We start from the raw sequence: 23,066 nt of genomic DNA on the forward strand, positions 1-23,066 counted from the left end.
ATGACAGTGTACATGCCATTAAGGACAACAGAGTGTTCTCATTCCGTTTCTACACACTCCCTTGGTGATGTCATTTCCACCCAATATTGTTCATTAAAAGTCCCATTATTGAGGAAAAAGAAGACATTAATCTTCCATTTGAAGTCGGCAGCCACTTATTAGCAGGCAATGCACACCCTTTACAAAATGTTAATGTGCTCCAAAGAGAACAGAGAGGGCCCATCGAAATTAGCTGCCATTATTATTTATGAGATTGTAAAAACTGCCATTACATATTCATGAGTCAGTCTTGTGGTCTCATTTATTGGCGGTAGACAGCCTTATAGCTTTATAATGTTGCTCGAAAAGTCTACCATCCAATTACAGTGTTTCATGTCCATGACTCTGATGCATGATCACAACTCTTCTAGCAGCCTGCCTATGCGAGGAGCTGAGCGCACGGCTCCCACCAGGGTCTATGTTTCATCCCATTTTTGGCCGTGGATAACTCCCTGGAATGCGCTGCCTGAAAGGGTGGTGGAAGCAGATTCAATAGTAACTTTCAAAAGGGAATTGGATAAATACTTGAAGGGGGAAAATTGCAGGGCTACGGGGAAAGAGCAGGGGAGTGGGACTAATCGGATAGCTCTCTCAATGATCCAGCACAGGCTTGATGGGCCGAATGGCTGCCTGTGCTGTATGATTCAATGAAGACGCACGCAACAATTTCAAAAGCCCATTAGCTTTCCACACGGCCCAGTAGACTTAACAGCTTAGCGCCTGATTCCCATCTGGACACGATGGAGCGATGCAAGACACCTGGCGGAGTGTGTGGAAGGGGAAGTAAGAACTTGCTACACTGGTGCTATACCACAACAGCCCACTCTCGCAGAGAAGCACTGACGGTGGTGATGAACAACTCAGGGCATGCCAATTGTCAATTGCATGAAGGATGACCATAGGAAGTCAAAGTGTAAGGATTCCTAAAAGAGGGTGGGGGACCTTTTATCTTGGCCTTGACCAACCATAAACTTGTAAAGTTTCAGTTTGCCTGACTGAGGGAGCAGATGACCCTTTAAAAAGAGGCTCCAACAAGAAAAGTATCTCGAGATATTGCAGAGCATTCGTGCCAGGCTATAATGGGAAACAACATGGGAGACAAAGAAAGAAGTGGTGCTGTCTCAGATGAAACATACTGTGGAAATAAAATCCATAACATTTTGGTTTTTTTTTACAATTACTTGATAAGTAGTTTAAACTTAACCTAGACTCCTGTTGCTCTGCAGATATAAAGGAAAGAGGCAGAAGATTCCACTGTGGACTTCAGATACAAAGTAGTTGCAAGATGCTCAGGTGTTACTAAATTACCCCTGGCTTTGAGTAGTTCGGAGTCCCTCCCCCAGCACCTTCTCCACCAACCATGATCCCTGCAATAACGGGTCTTACCTTGAGGTCTGACACATCCTTGTAGCACTGCTCGGAGCGCGTGTGATCTGACAGCTGAACGTTCCAGAAACAAGGAAGCTGGTACACCAGGAAAGGATTCTGCTTAATGACGGCATTAAAAATATCCTGCACGGAGGTGGGGGGGGGGGGGAGGGGTGGGGGGTGCGGGGGACAAGAAGGAAGAAACTGGTATTAGTGAGGGAAGGTAGGGGGAAAATACGCCGATCTCTCAACATGTCATCAACATGTGGACATTTCAATACAAGACTACAATGTCTTTAACAGTTCTGGTATTAGCCATGACCATTTGAATCACTGCACTGACTCTATTTTACCTCCATTATGTTAAAAAAAGTAGAATGCTGCAATGCCCAATTGCCCTCAGGAATTCAAACAGCTACATCACCACGTTTACATGGATCCAACTAAAACCTTGAGTTTTTATGCCATAGCTATCTCGCTTCTGAAAAGAGCCAAAATAAAAAAAAATACATTGATGTGATTTGTTTACTGTGGCGACCTTAGGGTCACCAACTCTGGTTGGACGTATTCCTGGGAGTTTCATCACATGACCTCCCGCCTCCAACCGCCCCGCCCCCATACTCCCACCATTAGTCACCCGACATGTCCATCCTTCCAGTGCACCATCTTCACACTCCAATTGGAAAGCAAACAGGCTCTTTATTGCCCGATTGGATCATTCTTGACTGTCAGTCAAACATCCTTTTTATCCCATCTCCAATATTTTTATAACTAATAAATGAAAATGTTCAAAGCAAATGAAAAAAATCTGAGAGTTTTTTTGAATGCACCTATGACTTTTCCCCTGGGTTGCTTGTAGCAGTGTCCTGGAGATTAATCTTTAATTCCTGGAGACTGCAGGACAATCTTGAAGGGCTGGCAACCCTAGGTGACCTGTCTAGTGACTGCAGGCTTGCTGGTCAGAACAAATTAAGCAGAGAGGTCTTTATTCCACAATTAACATTGTCAATCACATCGACTGTGACACCACAGTTTAGTGACAAGAAATGAGCCTATATTTAATAAACAAACATTAATTGATCCATTGTACCTTATTCAGAATGGTTGACATGTTAGGAATAGGGAAAGGACATTAGGCCCAATAAGCACAGGTCTTTTTCACAAATCTCAACCTCCTATTCGTCTTCTTGCTGCAGGTAAATAATGACCGTGTGCTCCTAATGTGGGCTGTGGAAATAGCCCTACAATGCTACGGGATTTACCTATCACCCCGTTCCTGATGAGCAAGGATCCACACCAGGAAGGCAGCATCCCTTGTACAACTTAACCTCTTCTCTCTCTAATACATCGTCCAATTTACACAGTCTACCACAATGTTTAACCTTGGTGGTGGGGAAGCTTTTAGAAACGATAACCCGGGATAAAATTAATAGTCACTTGGACAAGTGTGGAATAATAAAGGAAAGCCAGCACGGATTTGTTAAAGGCAAATTGTGTTTAACTAACTTGATTGAGTTTTTTGATGAGGGCAACGCGGTTAATGTGTATATGGACTTTCAAAAGGCATTTGATAATGTGCCACATAATAGGCTTGTCAGCAAAACTGAAGCCCATGGAATAAAAGGGCCAGTGGCAGCAAGGATACGAAATTGGCCAAGTGACTGAAAACAGAGAGTAGTGGTGAACGGTTGTTTTTCGGACTGGAGGAAGGTATACAGTGGTGTTTCCCAGGGGTCGGTACTCGGACCATTGCTTTTTTTGATATATATTAATGACTTGGACTTGTGTGTGCAGGGCACAATTTCAAAATTTGCAGATGACACAAAACTTGGAAGGGTAGTAAACAGTGAGGAGAATAGTGATAGACTTCCAAGAGGATATAGACAGGCTGGTGGAATGGGCATACACATGGCTGATGAAATTTAATGCAGAGAAGTGTGAAGTGACACATTTTGGCAGGAAGAACAAGGAGAGGCAATATAAACCAAATGGTATAATTTTAAAGGGGGTGCAGAAACAGGGAGACCCGGGGTATATTTGCACAAATCTTTGAAGGTGGCAGGACAGGTTGAGAAAGAGGCTAAAAAAGCATACGGGAACCTGGGCTTTATAAGTAGAGGCATAGTGTACAAAAGCAAGGACGTTATGTTGAGCCTTTATAAATCACTGGTTCGGCCACAACTGGAGTATTGTGTCCAATTCTGGACACCGCACTTTAGGAAAGATGTAAAAGCCTTAGAGAGGGTGCAGAAAAGATTTACTAGAATGATTCCAGGGATGAGGGACTTCAGTTACGTGGGTAGACTGGAGAAGCTGGGGTTGTTTTCCTTAGAGCAGAGAAGGTTGAGAGGAGATTTTGTGGAAGTGCATGAAGGGATACTTGACCATATTAACTCTTTATTAACTCACTTAACTCACATAATAGGTTTAGCTACAGCACACATAGAAGCACAATTGTGTAATTACGTTTGAGCCTTGGTATGTTGATAATTAAGCCTAGCACAGCCTGGCCTCCCTTGAGATAAGGATGTAGCTGACTACAGAATATAATAAGAATAGAGTTAGTGAACGGCCATGTAGCCTTGAGACTGGCTCCAGCCTTACTGATAACAAGAAACAGGAATGTAGAGAGAAAAGAGATAACTGACATCTGCTCAGGCCTACGTGCAAGGTAACAAGATGGCTATGGATGTTCGGGGGCAGGCTCACTACTTGACTGACCAACTACCTGAGCCAATAAAGAATGTATATGTATGCCCATATTCTGTAACAGGTGGGCGTTGTCTACTGAATTGTATAAACATGAGCTTTTTCATTGACTCGGCGAAGTTGTACCCTCAACCATTGTTTGAGGTGCTTTTCCACTTGTATACAAGTTGGGGTTCAATAAAGTTTCTCTTTGTACTACTTTGTTTGGGTGTTAATGCATTTGTATAGTGTTAAGTTTCGACAATTTGATAGAGATATTCAAAATCATAGCAGGTTTAGATAAAGTAAATACAGAGAAACTGTTTCCATTGGCGGAAGGGTCGAGAACCAGAGGACACCAATTTAAGATGATTGGCAAAAGAACCAAAGGCGACGTGAGGAAAACTTTTTTACGCAGCGAGTAGTTATGATCTGGAATGCGTAGCCTGAGAGCATGGTGGAAGTAGATTCAATCGTGGCTTTCAAAAAGGAATTGGATAAAATACTTGAAGGGAAAAAATTTGCAGGGCTACGGGGAAAGAGCGGGGGAGAGGGACTAACTGGGTTGCTCTTACAAAGAGCTGGCACAGGCTTGATGGGCCGAATGGCCTCCTTCCGTGCTGTAACAATTCTGTGTTCTTCCCTAGGAACATACTCTAGACAGCAAGTTCTGTCTGACTTCCTTTCTTATCCCTAACTTCCTAATTCCATCTTTGTATTATCTTTTTCAATCTGCTTCATTATCTTGAAAATTTCAACTTTTGAGAGAGACAGAGAGTGAGAAAGAGAAACAGACACCCAGAGAGAGAAAAGGAATAAGCATTTCTTTAGTGCCTTATCACATCCTCAGAGTGAGTTCACAGCCAATTAATTACTTTTTAAAATGCTGTTACTGTTGTGATGTAAGTTAAAAAAACACAATTTCCTTAACTTTCCCTCACAACCTGAAATTGCCGATACCCAGAATAATATTCATTCCTTGTGCCTCAAAGATCAATGATACCCTTCCTGTGATCAGTCAACCAGAACTGTACAGAACGCTCCAGATGGGCTGCGAACCATGTCTTACACAACAACAGTACAAGCTCTTGTGACTGGTACTCCATCCCACTGGTGGCATTAACCTAATTCCCTTTTTCAATACAGTTAAGTAGTACAGCGCAATTCAGTTTAGATTTAACCACTAATTCTTTTTCCTTCACAGCACACTATCCCACTAGTCATTTAACCCTGCTTCACTCTTTTGGTTTCTTACTCCTCTGCTCATTATTTGAACTGCACCTGCCACCCACCCTCCTGAATATTGAAGTTCACAGGCATCTGGCTGCATTGTTTCTCCTGAGTTTTATTTCTGTATCCTATATGGCATTAAAGGTAACACATGTTTAACTGGACTGTGTCTCAGGGAGATATCTATACACTGACTGGTGTCTCTCAGTCCCCTCTCCCTCAGGGAGATATCTATACACTGACTGGTGACTCAGTCCCCTCTCCCTCAGGGAGCTATCTATACACTGACTGGTGTCTCAGTCCCCTCTCCCTCAGGGAGCTATCTATACACTGACTGGTGTCTCAGTCCCCTCTCCCTCAGGGAGCTATCTATACACTGACTGGTGTCTCAGTCCCCTCTCCCTCAGGGGGATATCTATACACTGACTGGTGACTCAGTCCCCTCTCCCTCAAGGAGCTATCTATACACTGACTGGTGACTCAGTCCCCTCTCCCTCAAGGAGCTATCTATACACTGACTGGTGACTCAGTCCCCTCTCCCTCAGGGAGATATCTATACACTGACTGGTGACTCAGTCCCTCTCCCTCAGGGAGATATCATACACTGACTGGTGACTCAGTCCCCTCTCCCTCAGGGAGATATCATACACTGACTGGTGACTCAGTCCCTCCCTCTCAGGGAGATATCATACACTGACTGGTCTCTATCAGTCCCTCCCTCTCAGGGAGATATCATACACTGACTGGTGTCTATCAGTCCCTCCCTCTCAGGGAGATATCATACACTGACTGGTCTCTATCAGTCCCTCCCTCTCAGGGAAATATCATACACTGACTGGTCTCTATCAGTCCCTCCCTCTCAGGGAGATATCTATACACTGGCTGGTGCGACAAAAATAAAGCATTCTTGTCCAATCTTAGCTTAACTCAGTCACAAGGCGTAAGGAACTGATTTTCCTCCTCTTCCACAACCGATGGTCCATCAAATGGTGCAAGTCGTACCTGAACCCCTCTGTGCTCCTGGGTTCAGTCCATTTACATTGCACACATGCGTGCCGGGTGGGAATTTGCAGAATTTGCAGCAAGTCTTAAAGGCCTCACTTCTCTCCTCCATTGTGACTTCACAAACTTTGTCTCTGGTGTAGGAGATCACTGGTGGCAGCAAGCAGGGCCCACAAGGTTAGATTATTGTACTACCCACATCGACCCTCCTTGTTACCTCCTCAAAAAATTCAATCAAGTTGGTCAGACACGACCTTCCTGTAACAAATCAATGCTGACCGTCCTTGATTAACCCGTGCCTTTCTAAGTGACAGTTTATCCTGTCCCTCAGAATTGATTCCAATAATTTGCCCACCACCAATGTCAGACTGACTGGCCTATAATTAATCAGACTCGCTCCTTTTTTAAACAATGGTACAACGTTAGCAGTCCTCCAATCCTCTGGCACCATGCCTGTATCCGGGGAGGATTGGAAAATGATGGTCAGAGCCTCCGCTATTACCTCTCTTGCTTCTTTTAATAGCCTGGGATACATTTCATACGGGCCTGGTGATTTATCTACTTTCAAAGATGCTAATCCCCTTAGTACTTCCTCTCTCACTAAGTTTATCCCATCCAATATTTCACACTCCTCCTCCTTAACTACAATCTCTGCATCGTCCCTCTCTTTTGTAAATTGTAAACAATTTTACAACACCAAGTTATAGTCCAGCAATTTTATTTTAAATTCACAAGCTTTCGGAGGCTACCTCCTTCGTCAGGTGAACGATGTGAAAATGAAATCCTCGAAATGAAATCGCATTTATAATTCACAAATTCAAAAATTATGTTTCTACCTCTCTATCTGTTTTTTTTTTTGTTTGTTGTTTTTTTTGTTTCTTTTGTAAAGACAGACGCAAAGTATTCATTAAGAACCATACCCATATCTTCTGTCTCCACATATAGGTTACCTTTTTGGTCTCTAATAGGCCCTACTCTTTCCATAGTTATCCTCTTGCTCTTTATGTATTTATAAAACATCTTTGGGTTTTCCTTGATTTTACTCGCCAATATTTTTTCATGCCCTCTCTTTGCTTTCCTAATTTCCTTTTTAATTTCACCCCTGCACTTTCTATACTCCTCTAGGCTTTCTGCAGTGTTGCACTCTCGATATCTGACATAAGCTTCCTTTTTTTGTCTTATCTTACCCTGTATGCTCTTTGACATCCAGGGGGCTCTAGATTTGGTAGCCCCACCCTTTTTCTTTGTGGGAACATATTTGCTCTGAACCCTCACTTTCTCCCCCTTGATTGCCTCCCACTGCTCTGACACTGATTTACCTTCAAGTAGCTGTTTCCAGTTCACTTTTGCTAAATCACATCTCAGCTTAGTAAATTTGGCCTTTCCCCAATTTAGAACTTTTACTCCTGTTCTATCTTTGTCCTTTTCCATAACTATGCTAAATCTAACTGAATTATGATCACTACCACCAAAATGCTCTCCCACTGATACTCCGTCTACCTGCCCAGCTTCATTCCCTAAAACTAAGTCCAGATTGTCTCCTCTCTTGTTGGGCTTGCTACGTACTGGTTAAAAAAGTTCTCCTGAATGCATTAAGAATTTTGCGCCCTTTATACCTTATACACTGATTCTATCCCAGTTAATATTAGGGTAGTTGAAATCCCCTGCTATTACTGCCCTATTCTTTTTGCACTTCTGAGAAATTTGCCTACATATTTGCTCTTTTATCCCCCTCTGACTGTTTGAGGGTCTATAGCACACTCCCTCATTTGATGATCCTTCTAACATATCATCCCTCCTCACAGCTGTAATTGTTTCTTTAACAAATATTGCGACCCCACCTCCTTTTTTATCCCCCTCTCTATCTCGTCTGAAAACCCTGTAACCAGGAATGTTGAGCTGCCATTCCTGCCCTTCTTTAAGCCATGCTTCAGTAATAGCCACAATATCATACTTCCATGTGTCTATCTGTGCCCTCAGCTCATCCACCTTATTCACTAGACACCCTGCATTGAATTATATACCATTAAGCGCTGCCCAAACTCCTTTGTTGTCTATTTTGTGTTACTTTGGGTGCGTGTAATGATTCATGTATTTGAAACATTTTATTGTACTGGTCGTCTGCACTATCAAGACCATGAACGCCTTTGTTTCCATCCTTATATTGTCAATCGAAGTGTCTGTGCAACTATAAAATGTGATTGCCTCTTTTATTTTTTCCACGCACATTAGCCATCAGAGGCAAATAAACCCGCGCATTCTAAATAGTCAGAACACTGAAACTAACAAGGTGTACCACATATTAAATTACAGTGAGAAACAATATAACCAGGTGAATTACATTCCAAATGACTGTAGCACTATAAACTTACCAATATTACAAACTAATTGGGTGTGTTAGATTACAATTGATCACAATGGTTCTCTGTAACACATGAACCTTGGGACCATTTTAGGCTCCAAACTCACACGTACTTCAAAGTCTGGATAAGCCCCTTGGATGGCATAGTGACTTTATCTCATCAGTTGTCCAGCCTACAAGGTTTGATGCCCCACTAATACTGCTCATAAGCCAGCTTCACACATTATAGGAAGGAGAGAAAGGGAGAAACGTGGCAGTAGAAAGGAGGAAAAGAAGAAAATTCGCAGCCACTGTTGAAATTTTATTACATTTTGAACTCCATAGAGAATGCTGATTGAATCTCCGATTAACAAAATCTCTTTCAATCTCATGAATTGATTAGGGCATTTTGTTGGATGAGGCATATTTTTAATTCAGTTCGTGAGTTCCGTGGTTCTTAATAATGGGTATGAGGCAGAGTTCAGTGGTTCTTGGCAACGGAATGGGGGCAGAGTCCATGGTAATGGGTATGAGACAGAGTTCAGTGGTTCTTGGTAATGGAATGGGGGCAGAGTCCATGGTAATGGGTGCGAGGCAGAGTTCAGTGGTTCTTGGCAACGGAATGGGGGCAGAGTCCATGGTAATGGGTATGAGACAGAGTTCAGTGGTTCTTGGCAACGGAATGGGGGCAGAGTCCATGGTAATGGGTACGAGGCAGAGTTCAGTGGTTCTTGGCAATGGAATGGGGGCAGAGTCCAATGGTAATGGGTATGAGACAGAGTTCAGTGGTTCTTGGCAATGGAATGGGGGCAGAGTCCATGGTAATGGGTATGAGGCAGAGTTCAGTGGTTCTTGGCAATGGTGTGGATGTGAAGAGTTTAATGGAATTGGATATGTCCCATTCTCTCCCTCCATACCTCGGTGTCTATTCCTTTATCCATTCCTATTTTTGTGCTCATCCCTCTGCCTTCAGACTTCTTCTATGTTGAAGGTACTACAAAAATGCAAATTGTTGAAGGGGCACTTGTTGCATCACTGGGAGAGTTAGGGCATTACGAAGGTCAATTTTGCCTAACTTGGACAAGCTTTGTCAGTTTTCAATCAGGTCATTGAATGGAGAACAATGTGATGTACTCACAGGCTCAAAATAAAAAATCATGCTTCAAATGATGTCAACTGCACCTCCAATCAGCCAATAGTAAAGCAGCATTGATGGTAGGTACCGATAAGTCTGAAGTATAGGCCAGGAGTGTTCAAGGTTTTATGTCTTCATAGTCAGGTGCATGTCATGGAGCTTTATGGGTGACATGCAAAGTTTAAATCAATAGTCCCATTAATTTGAGTAAGTACCAAGTTTTTGATAACAGATCTCGGTGCTCAAATTTAGGATTTAACCAACAATGGAGCAACAGGGCTAAGGACAGACTTCTAGGCCCATAAAATTCACACAGGACAAGCCAGTGAGCAAAAAATAGAGGTAGAAATAGGATGGAGTTGCCAGGGCTTCGTGGGCCACATTGGCGGGGTTCAGAGGGGACAGGTGGTCTATGTGCTGCAGTTTGGACACCCCTAGTCTGGACAAATTTACTTTCCTAGCTTGAGGATGAAACAAGGTAACACTAAAAGGAGAGCGAAAACGCTACAATCATTAAAAAAAGGACTTCCTGTTATTTGCTCTTTCAAAAAGTAAACTAAAGAAAGGTTTATTATTGACTAATTGGAACCTTCGAGCCTGTTCTGCCATCCAATTAGACCATAGCTGATCTGCATCTCAACTCCATTTACCTGCCTTTTCTCCATATCCCTTGCTTTACCTGCTAAAAATCTGTTGAGCTCAGTCATGAAAATTTCAACTGTCCCAGCATCCCCAGCTTTTTGGGGGAGAAAATTCCCGATTTCCACTACCCTTTGTGAGAAAAAGTGCTTCCTGATTTCACTTCTGAATGGCCTAGCTCTAATTTTAAGATTATGCTCTCTTGTTCTGGATTCCACGACCAGAGGAAATGGCTTCTCTGTATCTACTCTATTGAATTCCTTTATCATGTAAAACACCTCAATTAAATCACTCCTTAACCTTCTAAACACAAGGGAATACAAGCCAAGTTAATGCAACCTGTCTTCATAATTTAACCTTTTAAGCCCTATTCTCATTCTGAGAATAGGGCTTACAAGGTCCTATTTTTAAGACCTTTAAAAAGGTCTGTACCCCCTCCAAGGCTAATATATCCTTCCTGAGGTGTGGTGCCCAGCACTAAATGCAATACTCCAGATGGGCTCTGTACAACTGAAGCATAACTTCCTCCACTTTGTATTCCAGCCCCCTTGAGATAAAGGCTAATATTCCATTAACCTTTTTGATTGCTTTTTTGTACCTGTGCACTAGCTTTTAGTGATTTGTGTATCTGGATGCTGTGCTTATTTTCAAGACGAATGAGCAGCCTCTCAATAAAGCAACCAGTAAAAATTGCCATTCCCTCCTCCACTTCAATACAGTGAAACACTGGCTTGCTGCACACTCCTTGCTTTACCACTGTAATAAACCAGAGCCTCCGTCTAGCCAAGCTTGGCTTTGGCTTCTTCCTGTCAAACTGCCCAAGTGTGAATAAGCTATGATTTCCAGTCGTCCTCTTGCACGTGCACTGTGGGATGGCTCAACATCAGTGTAGCTGCTACGAGTTCTCTCCAAGCCTCAGCTAGTTACTTCATTGTGTTGCGTGCCAAGCACGCTCCTACCATGGCTGAGGACGGACTCCACTCCGCACCTCAGCTTCAATTAACGTTGCATTTAGTTTCTCAGACAGAATAAAAGACTACACCGATCTCAGCTGAGAGCAATTTTTATAGAATCATAGAAAGAGGCCATTCGGCCCATCACATCTGTGTCGGTGCTCACTCTTCAACTGGAGCTGTCCCTTCAATCCATTTCCCAAACCTTTCTCCGTGTTTTATTATTCTTCGGTTTCAAATACTTACCCAATCCCCTTTAATGATGTTAGAATCTAATCGGGCGCAATTTTAACCTGACTCGCCTGGTGGGAAACTGATGGGATCGGGTGCGACGCTGGTTTTACATCCTGCCCAATTTTACTCTGCATTGAAGTCAGTGGAGAGGAATATTGGGCGGGGTGTAAATCCAGCATTCCACCCGATCCCGTGGGCTTCCCGCCAGGCGAGTTAGGTTACAATCGTCCAATAGCCACGTGTGGAGAAGCATTCCAGGTTTTAATAACCATCTAAACGGTTTCTTTTAGCTGCTCCCTTTATCTTTCTAGTGATAATCCTGAACCTGAGGTCCCTTTTGTACAATGGGTACACTTGGGTAGAGTTTCTGTTTTGGGCACAATCGACAATTGGGTGCAAATTGCACACGAAAATTGCACTGGCTGGGTTACAGACCGAGTTTCCGTTAAAATGCATTAACATAATCACAAATGTAAAATCTTCCATGAATCAGCACAATCTGGCATCTTAACGGAGCGTAATCGTTTATTCCTTTCTCTTTGCAATAAAAAAAATTATTGATGTTTTTAAGATATATTTAAGGGTGGTAACCTCATGCAGTTTTATTAATACAGCTGAAAATGGGTTTATTCCAAAAAATAAGCATCATTTTTAGTGAGCGTGTCTGGTCCTCCTTCACCTGTGAGTAACCTGATTGTAAATCACTGAAAATGACTTTAAAAAACTATTCTGAACCATTTACTACTTTCATTGGTGTACACTAGTTAGTTTCTTCGTAAATTAAATATTTTTTAATATTTAAAAACGATTAAAACGTGCCTACTAATGCCTGTGCCTAGGCCCCTAAGAAAAGCAGCTTAATTTTAAGACCCTCCTCGAACAGCCACAGGTGGGCGGAATCGGTGGAAACTCACCATCCTTGTTAATTCGATCGGGGGGGTGGGGTGGGGGGAGACGTGGCCGGCTTCAGCGCAATGAATTTTGAGCAAAAGTTCACGGACACTCCAATTACGCTGGACGTGATTTACGCCCAGCCTACGTAGAAATTCCGTGATGTTTTGCACTGATCCGGCCGCATTGCGCTGTAAAAAGCCAGCGCAATTTAGCAGAAACTCTAACCCTATGTCTTTATAAGTGAGGCCAAGTATTAAAACACCTAGTTGAAAAATGTGTTCATGTCTACAATTCTATAATGGACAATTCGAAAAATGTGCCTTTTCTTTAACTAAAATTGTTCATCCCCCATCAAACAACTAGGAGGGCAGAAAACTTCTGTGCGGACTTCTTTCTCACCACCGTCATTGTCACATTTTGCCTGACAAAAGCTGTCCTTGCACTGGAATGAGGTGCTGATGCTTGTTTCATTCCTTTTTGGACGTCTAAAACAGTGTATTACCCGACCCTGTGGCGGAAGGGAGAACTGACATTATTTACACTACACAGTGACCGATGGGCAGTCCTGGGACTTTCAGGGAGGAGATAAAAGAGGATCAGGATACTTAGAACTGTATAAAACATTGGTTAGGCCATAGCTTGAATACTGCGTACAGTTCTGGTCACCACATTACAGGAAAGATGTGACTGTACTAGAGAGGGTACAGAGGAGATTTACAAGGATGTTGCCAGGGCTGGAGAATTTTAGCTATACGGAAAGATTGGATAGGCTGGGGTTGTTCTCTTTGGAACGGAGGGGGCTGAGGGGAGATTTAATTGAGGTGTACAAAATTATGAGGGGCCTAGATAGAGTCGATAGGAAGGACCTATTTCCCTCAGCAGAGAGGTCATTAACCAGGGGGCATAGATTTAAAGTAATTGGTAGATGGATTAGAGGGGAGCTGAGGAAAAATGTTTTCACCCAGAGGGTGGTGGGGGTCTGGAACTCACTGCCTGAAAGGGTGGCAGAGGCAGAAACCCTCAACTCATTTAAAAAGCACTTGGATGTGCAGTAACCTACAGGGCTACAGACCAAGTGCTGGAAAGTGAGATTAAGCTGGATAGCCCTTTCTCAGCTGGCAGGGACACAATGGGCCGAATGGCCTCCTTCTGTGCGGTAACTTTCTATGATTCTATGAAACACAGATAAAGAGGTAGGGTGGAGGGGGAAGAGAATGCACCAGGGCAATTCTGGGATTTGAGAAGGTGAGAGGAGGATGCAACGTGGTCAAAACCAATACATTTGGGGAGGACAAGTGCCCCTCTTTTCCTAATGGTTGTGCCTGTGGGGGAAGTTGATGGTTTTAATCCACTCTTTATAGTTACATGTTAACAATGTATCAGAGGTTCACTGTAATGGACTGACCCAGTATCATAGGAATGAGTGTGTGTACCTGATCAGCTAGTGAAGTGGACAGCATGTTCATCAGCTCACGTTCCGCAGTCAGACGCCACATCTGCTCCCATTTCATTTTCCGCAGCTTGTCCAACAGTAGCAGGATAACACCTGGGAGACACAAAAACATAGTGCTTGTTTTTTTCTCAAAGAAAATTCATCAAAAGTCTAGATGCAAAGAAAGTGGATTACTGTCAATTACACACGTACAAAAAAAACAAACCCTAATCTGGGAACAGAATTCACAGGATAGGGTCCAATGATGAAGGTCCCTCTGATGCCATCCTTCCAGAATACCAACTCGATTGTCTCCTCATCACATTACCCAGCTGTTTGTTAAATGAGTCCATTGTCCTGACCTCGTCTACCCTTACCGGCCCCCTGTTCCAGCTGTTGATCACCCTCTGTGTGAAGAATTATTTCTTGGTGTCTCTCCCAAATTTGCCTTGTTGAATTGACGAGTCACAAGTAAGTTGTTCAAAGAAAGACAACTGAAATTCCTTGTTGATGCTTGAGGATAATCAAATAAAAAATACACCAATTAACTTGACGTCAGTCCTAAACTTGCCCTCCCGACTCGAAAGAACCAAATCATGTTCTATTATATTGAATTTCAATACAGCGAGTCAGTTCTTATTAGCTTCAATTCGATAGAATTCCTTCAGATTAAATTAGTTCCCATTGTGCTGTACAGATTTCCAATGCACCAAACCAATTTCTACTTAGTCCCATTGTATACATTGCAATACATCAAGTCATATTCAATCCCATTACACAATAGCAGATTTTCTGAGTCCTCGCTTGGAAAATTTCAAGAGAAGGAAAAGTGCTGGTGATTTTTCAATGCGTGCTTTTGGTGGGCCAAGAACCTGGGCAGAGCTGAGAACTCGGAATATCTACCTTACTATTCCAATATACCTGGTCACATCGAATAGAATTCCAGCATAGGACATGAAAGAAAGAGTTGCATTCATATAGCACCATTTACGACCCCATGACATCCCAAATTAAGTACTTTTACAGCCTATTAAGTACTTTTTGAAATGTAGTCACTGTTGTAATGTAGGAAATGTGGCAGCCAATTTGCGCACAGCAAGGTCCCACCAGCAGCAATGTGATAATGACCAGGCACTCTGTTTTAGTGATGTTGGTTGAGGGATAAATATTGGCCAGGACATCGGGGAGAGCTCCCCTGCTCTTCTTTGTAATAGTGTCATGGGATCTTTTACCTCCACCTGAGAGGGCAGACGGGGCCTCGGTTTAACGTCACATCTGAAGGACGGCACCTCTGACAGCGCAGTATTCCCTCATTACTACGTAATAACATTCCATTCATTCAGTCCCATTAAAATGTAGCCTTAAACCACTTCCCATTCACTTCAAAGAAGAGGACTGGGGTTTTTCACTTCATGTCATGTCAGCCCATGTCAGCAAAAGGAATTCTTTGGCTGTGAATCACTTTGGGATGTCCTGAGGATGTGAAAGGTGCTATATAAATGCAAGTCCTTTTTCTTAAAACACGACATTCCAACATTTCATCCTTGTAGGCAAGAAATTTTTGGAGTTACCCTGTGCAAATATACAAAGACACATTGACGTAGAAGTCCACTGCATTGTTGAGTCTCTTGAGTCTGTCTAGGACAAGTCTTTACTGCAGTGAAATGAGATAGCTACTGATAGCAGGAGCAATTAAAGGCGATATAACGGATGAAATAGTGACTATTAGAACAAGAAAGGATAGCGAGCACAAAAGTTACAGCATAGAGTAAGGAATCGTAGAATGGAAAGGAAAATTATATAGCACCTTTCATGGCCCAAAGCAAGTGTAGGAAAGGGGGCAACTAACAAGGGCATGCACCACAAAGGGTGATAGCAATAATGGACACATCAGACTGAGGTACAGGGGTAAAGGAGGCTCAAAATTCTATCCACAAATGCCAGGAGACTTAGCAACAAAATTGGAGAGCTTGAAGTCTGTGCTAACAAACAAAGTTATGACAATGTGGACACGACAGATACTTGAGCTAAATAAACAGATTGAGAAGTAAATTTACAGGGAAATAGATTCATAGAATTATAGAATGATACAGCACAGAAGGAGGCCATTTGGCCCATCATGCCTGTGCTGGGTCTTTGAAAGAGTTATCCAATTAGTCCCACTACCCTGCCCTTTCCCCAAAGCCCTGCAGGTTTTTACCCTTCAACTATTTATCCAATTCCCTTTTGAAAGTTATTATTGAATCTGCTTCCACCACCCTTTCAGGCAGTGCATTCCAGATCATCACAACTCCTGTGTAAAAAAAAAATTCTCTTCATCTCGCCTCTGCTTCTTTTGCCAATTACCTTAAATCTGTGTCCGCTGGTTACCGACCCTTCTGCCACTGGAAAAGTTTCTCCTTATTTACTCTATCAAACACTTCATGATTTTGAACACCTCTATTAAATCTCCCCTTAACCTTCTCTGCTCTAAGCAGAACAATGCCAGTTTCTTCAGTCTCTCCACATAACTGAAATCTTTCATCCCTGGAACCATTCTAGTAAATCTCTTCTGCACCCTCTCTAAGGCCTTGATATACTTCCTAAAGTGTGGTGCCCAGAATTGGACACAATATTCCAGCTGGGGTCTAACCAGTGATTTATAAACGTTTAGCATAATTTCCTTGCTTTTGTACTCTATGCCTTTGTTTATAAAGCCAAGGATCCCATATGCTTTTTTAACAGCCTTCTCAACTTGTCCTGCCACCTTCAAAGACTTGTGCACTGCCAGGTTTCTCTGTTTCTGCACTCCCTTTAAAATTGTACCATTTAGTTTATATTGCCTCTCCTCATTCTTCCTACCAAAATACATTACTCCACACTTCTCTGCGTTAAATTTCATCTGCCATGTGTCCGCCCATTTTACCAATCTGTCTATGTCCTCCTGATGTCTGTTACTATCATCCTCACTGTTTACTACATTTCCGAGTTTCATGTCATCTTCAAACTTTGAAATCATACCCTGTATACCCAAGTCCAGGTCATTAATATATATATATTTTTTATTCGTTCATGGGATGTGGGCGTCGCTGACGAGGCCAGCATTTATTGCCCACCCCTAATTGCCCTTGAGAAGGTGGTGGTGAGCCGCCTTCTTGAACCGCTGCAGTCCGTGTGGTGACGGTTCTCCCACAGTGCTGTTAGGAAGGGAGTTCCAGGATTTTGACCCAGCGACAATGAAGGAACGGCGATATATTTCCAAGTCGGGATGGTGTGTGACTTGGAGGGGAACGTGCAGGTGGTGTTGTTCCCATGTGTAAAATCGTATCGGCTTCAATGTTGCTAACAAGTCTATTCTGTGGTACTTTGTCAAATGCCTTTTGAAAATCCATATAAATAACATCAACCACACTACCTTCATAAACCCTCCCCGTTACGTAATCAAAGAACTCAATCAAGTTAGTCAAATGTGAATTGCCTTTAACAAATCTGTCAATTATTAACCCATATTTTTTTAAGTGACAATTCATTTTGTCTCAGATTATTGTCTCTAGAAGTCTCCCCACCACCGACGTTAGGCTGACTGGCTTGTAGTTGCCGAGTTTATCCCTCTCCCCTTGATTGCTTTGCAGGGATAGAAAGAATGAGGTAGGAGGGGAAATGGTTCTTTATGTCAAGGAAGACATGAATGAAGGAGCTAGACAATCCAGAACTGGGTGTAGTTGAGGTGGAAATGTTATGGATTGATTTATAAAGAAGAAGGAACTAACGATTGGAATCTGTTATAGGTCACCAGGTCAAAAAGATACAACAGACCTGAAACTTTATACACAAATAAGGGAAGGATGTGGGGATTTGAACACAATTGTTATGGGGGACTTGAATTTACTAGGAATAAACTGGGAGGATTATAATGGGAGTAACATAACAGACAACATGGGCTCAAGTTTAAAAGGGCGGCGGCGGCGGGGGTGGGGGCCAATGGGCGTGCGGCAAATGCGAATAATAAAAATTTACCGTTCCCCACGCGATCACGACTTCATTGATGGCCATTAACCTTGTTTCTGGGTTTGCCGTCCGAAAGCTGTGCAGTGGGCAGACTGTGCACCCGCATGACAGGCTGTCAGCTGGAGCGTCTAGATTTAAAGGGCCATTGCTCCAATGGATTTCGCTGGAGCAAAGAGCCAGAAGACCCAATGGAGCAGCACAGGGGCAAGGCTGCTCCAAGATTCAGCGATGCCTCGCTTCAGCTGCTACTGGCCGGGGTGAGGAGGAGGAGGGAACTATTTTACCCGCCCAACAGGAGGAAATGCCCTGCCTCTGCCACCAAGAAGGCCTGGCTCGAGGTGGCAGGGGAGGTCACTAGCAGCAGCAACATCTCCCGCACTTGGGTCCAGTGCAGGTGCTGACCTAGCTAGGTCAGCAAAAGTGAGTACACTTACTGATTGTCCTGCGTTCCGTGTCGCACATCAACGCTCCCCCCCAACTCATTCTGCACTGCCAAGACTACTCCATCACATCACTCCTCACACCCACTTTTTTTTTCATTCATTCATGGGATGTGGGCATCGCTGGCGAGGCCGGCATTTATTGCCCATCCCTAATTGCCCTTGAGAAGGTGGTGGTGAGCCGCCTTCTTGAACCGCTGCAGTCCATGTCGTGAAGGTTCTCCCACAGTGTTAGGTAGGGAGTTCCAGGATTTTGACCCAGCGACGATGAAGGAACGGCGATATATTTCCAAGTCGGGATGGACTTGGAGGGGAACATGCAGGTTGTATTGTTCCCATGTGCCTGCTGCTCTTGTCCTTCTAGGTGGTAGACGTTGCAGGTTTGGGAAGTGCTGTCGAAGAAGCCTTGGCGAGTTGCTGCAGTGCATCCTGTGGGTGGTACACACTGCAGCCACAGTGCGCCGGTGAAGGGAGTGAATGTTTAGGGTGGTGGATGGGGTGCCAATCAAGTGGACTGCTTTCTCCTGGATGGTGTCGAGCTTCTTGAGTGTTGTTGGAGCTGCACTCATCCAGGCAAGTGGAGAATATTCCATCACACTCCTGACTTGTGCTTTGTAGATGGTGGAAAGGCTTTGGGGAGTCAGGAGGTGAGTCACTTGCCGCAGAATACCCAGCCTCTGACCTGCCCTTGTAGCCACAGTATTTATATAAGGCTCATCCTCAACTTACCTGCACTTCCTCACCTCCCCATTTGTAAACCCACCCACTACCACTCACCCCAATCCTCATCCAATGTGATGTCTCTGTCTCATACTCACCCTCTGATGCATCTCTTTCACGGTCAGCTTCACCCAAAGCAATGCATTCATCGGTTGGCCACTTCACCATCACTCACTCACGCGTCTGTACTTTCTCCCCTTCTAGAAGAAGAGAGCGCAAAATGCACACGAGAGGGCGAGGACTGGAGTGGGGGGTCACAACTAATAGTGGTCCTCACAGAAGCGGAGGAGGAGGCCCTGCAGATCAGCCGCACCCTCGAGTGCCTGTCCGTTGGGGACGCCGAGACTGGCACCCCACAAACATCTGCTGACACAACTTTAACATTCATCACACACAATATGAATTGATGTTAACAATGCCTTGCCATGTTGAACACCTCAGTGTGCTCATCGCAACATGACACATCTGTGATGACTGCCTTCTGTTCTCTTCCAGGCCCTTCAACGACCGCAATAAAGGCAAACGGCGATTCCATAGAGGACCTGCCAGCCTCTGAGGGGGTACCTTCACATCATAGCGAGTCATTTACAAGCGCAGATACTCACACCTTGGTGGGTTCTAGTAGTCAGTTAGTTGGGTTGGGACCTGGTGAGTCACCACACACAAGTGAGCACGAGCAGTCACTGGTGGCAGGGGCAGCTGTGGAGAGTCCACGTCGGTGGGTGCACTCCTCTCCAGGCTCTGCTCAGCTAGATGCAGATGCTGAACCCCAGGGGCCATCCTTTAAAAGGAGAATGATCGAGGGACAGCAGCACATTTGCGAGGTACTGGAACAGGTGCCACGCACACTCTCCACATTAGCTCAGAGGATGGAGGAGTCCAACTCCTGCATTAGTGGAATGGTGGCACAGGTATGGGAGGGAATCTCTGAGATAGTGTCACAGGGACGTGAGCAACTGTCTGTCGCACGTAAAACTGCTGACATGTCTGAGATAGTGTCGCAGGTAACTGCGGAAATGTCTGAGATAGTGTCGCAGGTAAGTGTGGGAATGTCTGCGATGGAGAGAAGGCTAGCCTCCATTGAGCTTCAGGCACAGCTCACAAATGAGTCCATTCAGGCCCTGACAACGGCTGTTCGGACTCAGGGTGAACAGCATTCTGCCGCCTTAAAGAGGCTGACAGATACTTTAGAAGTGTCCTTATAAGGCATCACACATGTCCTCCAAACTGTCGTCCAGCTGGGTGGTAGGAGTGATGTGGGCCTGGCCCAGGGGAGGGATGATGGCGAAAGGGGACATTGAAGTGGGGACGCCACTTCAATGTCCCCTTCAATGTGGGACTCCCACATCTCACTCATTCCCATTCCCCCCTCTCATCCAGTACTCTCAATGCTGCCACCTCTCCAGGTGGCTGAGTCTGCCCCTGCACAGGTGCAGGTGGAGCAGTCTTTGGAGGGGCCCTCACACACTTCAAAACCCAGAGGGCATAGGCCAAAAGCATCTAAGCAGTCCGGCCATGGAGATGAGCAACCTGCCACTACCTCTGCTGCAGCCACAGGGGATGCACCATGTAGAAGCGGTAGGAAGAGAAAGGCTGAGGATTTGTGATCACCAAGGGGATGCACAAGGGTGTCTGACAGACTGTCATGTTTTTTATTTATATTTGGTTTATGTTAAAGTCACATTAAATGTTATCATTCTCACCACTACTGCCACGTCTTGCCCATTCTTGACTGGCTTTTGTGATAGGGCCCTTTCATGAGCTTCACCATGAACAGCGACACTTGATGCTTTACAGTGGGTCACTTTACAGTGGGTGTATGTGTAATTGCAGGACTGTTTTGTGCAGGGAGGGACGGAGGCCGGTGTTGATGTTGGTCTTTCCAGGTGGTGAGGACTGTACCCTTCTCACTTTTTGATCTTACAAGAACCGTTCACATAAGGGTGACTCCCTGGCCTCACGAACAGCCAGGTGAGCCGCTGCTCTGCCCGTGGGTTTGTCCTCCTCCTCCTCAATGTGGGTGGCAGATGTGGATGGTGGATGAGGGGATGGGGCCTTCTCCAGCGGCACCCCTCTCTGTTGCACCATGTTGTGCAGGACACAACACACTACTATAATGCGACCCACTCTCGCTGGTGTGTATTGAAGCACTCCCCCAGAACGATCGAGGCACTGAAATCACATCCTCAGCAACCCTATAGCATGTTCAATTGTAGACCTGGTGGCAATGTGGCTGTCGTTATAGCGACGGTGTTGCTCGCTGATGGGATTCCTCAGAGGTATCATGAGCCACATGTGCAGGGGGTATCCCTTGTCTCTGAGGAGCCAGCCCTTGAGGGTGTTTGGTGCGTGGAAGAGGCCCTTGATGTTGGATTCCCTCAGAATGAACGAATCGTGGCAGTTGCCAGGGAATCTGGTGCACAATTGAAGGAATCTTTTGCGGTGGTCATAAACGAGCTGAGTGTTGATGGAGTGATACCCCTTTTTGTTGAAGTACAGTCCTGGCGCGTGTGGAGGTGCTTAGATTGCTATATAGGTGCAATCGATTGTACCCTGCAACCATGGGAAGCCAGTCACAAAATGGAATCCCACTGCCCTCTCCATCTGGCTGAGGTCATCCATGGGGAAGTTGACGTAGTGCGAGGCTCTGCGAAACAAGCCATCAGTGCAGGCGACTGAGAGACCCCAGCGATGTCACGGTGGCACCCTGGAATGATCCGGAGGTGAAGAAGTTGAGGGCAGTGCTGTCTTTAACTGCGACGGGTGATGAGATGCCGCCAGGCCCAGACAGGAGCAGCTCAGCATGAAGGAGGCTGCAGATGTCTGCGACTACCTGGCGATTCACTCTCAGACTCCGTATGCACTGCTTCTCAGAGGGGTCCAGGAAGCTGAGCCTCGGTCTGTAGACCCTCTGACGAGGGTAGTGCCTCCTGCGACATCGCTCCCTCTGTTGTCTCCCTCTGTGCTCTTGTGCAGGTGCCTGTGGCACAGCACTGTGTTGTGGAGCTCCAAGTGGCAGAAGTGCACGCCGTGCCTGGTGAGGACGGTGATGTTGCTCATCCTCGGATGTACTGGTGAATGCAGCCATCGCGCCCCCCCATTCTGATGGTGTCAGTTTGAGGGGGTCCGAAAAGTTTGTAAATATGTGTAAACAGAACAATTCTGAGTGCAATCCAAGAACTTTCAGTCTAAACACAAAGATATCCCAGCCAAAACAGGGATTTAAATCTCCAAATGGCTGCTGGCTGAAACACGACTCCTTCAACATGGCGTGTTTCACACAGCACGGAAACAAGCTGAGGCAGCGTTAAAATCACTTGCCTTCATAATTAATTACATTCATGCACATTTCAAGTACTTTAAGTACGATTTTCTTTGCCCCCCCTGCCCCCAAAGCACCCGGACTTTTAATTTAAAATTGAGCCCCCATGACCAAAATAATGAAGGGAGGGGAGGCAATATTAGTCATAGTAATAACCAGGCGATACTGGAGCAGGTTACAGTGAGACAGAACCTTGGAAACAGTGACCACAAAACGGTGGGTTTACTTCAGGTTTACACTAGGGAAGGAGGAGCATGACACAAACACTTGGTTTTCGGAAAGTGGATTTTGAGAGAATGAGGAGGGTGCTGAGGGGGTAGACTGGACCAGAAGGGAAGAGCACAAAGGAGAAGTGAAAAACTTTAATAAATACACTATTGTCAATACAAAGTTATTATATACCATTTGGTAAGAACTACAGTAGAGGAAAAAAAAAAGAGACCCAAGTGGGCTACAAAGGGAAGTACTGCAGGAGTTAAGGACAAAAAAAAGAGTTTTCCTCCAATGTAAAGCTACACATAGACCAGAGGATGGGGAGGAGTATGAGATTAAGGTTGGGGAAGTGAAGAAACAGGTGAGGGAGCCAAAGTAGACAACATGATCAGGATTGCTGGGACTATAAAACACAATGTAAAAGTGTTT

General features: G+C 44.7%; 1 protein-coding gene across 1 annotated transcript in view; it reads right to left on the reverse strand.

Annotated features, from left to right (window-relative positions):
* The window catches only part of large1 (LARGE xylosyl- and glucuronyltransferase 1), a 467,112-nt gene that overhangs the window by 85,348 nt on the left and 358,698 nt on the right, over positions 1-23,066 (reverse strand). The window contains exons 8-9 of the mRNA XM_067999920.1: positions 13,957-14,069; positions 1,426-1,551 (exon numbers count right to left, since the gene is read on the reverse strand). Coding sequence (XP_067856021.1) covers positions 1,426-1,551; positions 13,957-14,069 — 239 coding nt within the window. The remainder of the gene's footprint in view (positions 1-1,425; positions 1,552-13,956; positions 14,070-23,066) is intronic.

The sequence above is a fragment of the Heptranchias perlo genome, chromosome 18 (genome assembly GCF_035084215.1).
Source record: "Heptranchias perlo isolate sHepPer1 chromosome 18, sHepPer1.hap1, whole genome shotgun sequence".
Taxonomy (NCBI): Eukaryota; Metazoa; Chordata; class Chondrichthyes; order Hexanchiformes; family Hexanchidae; genus Heptranchias; species Heptranchias perlo.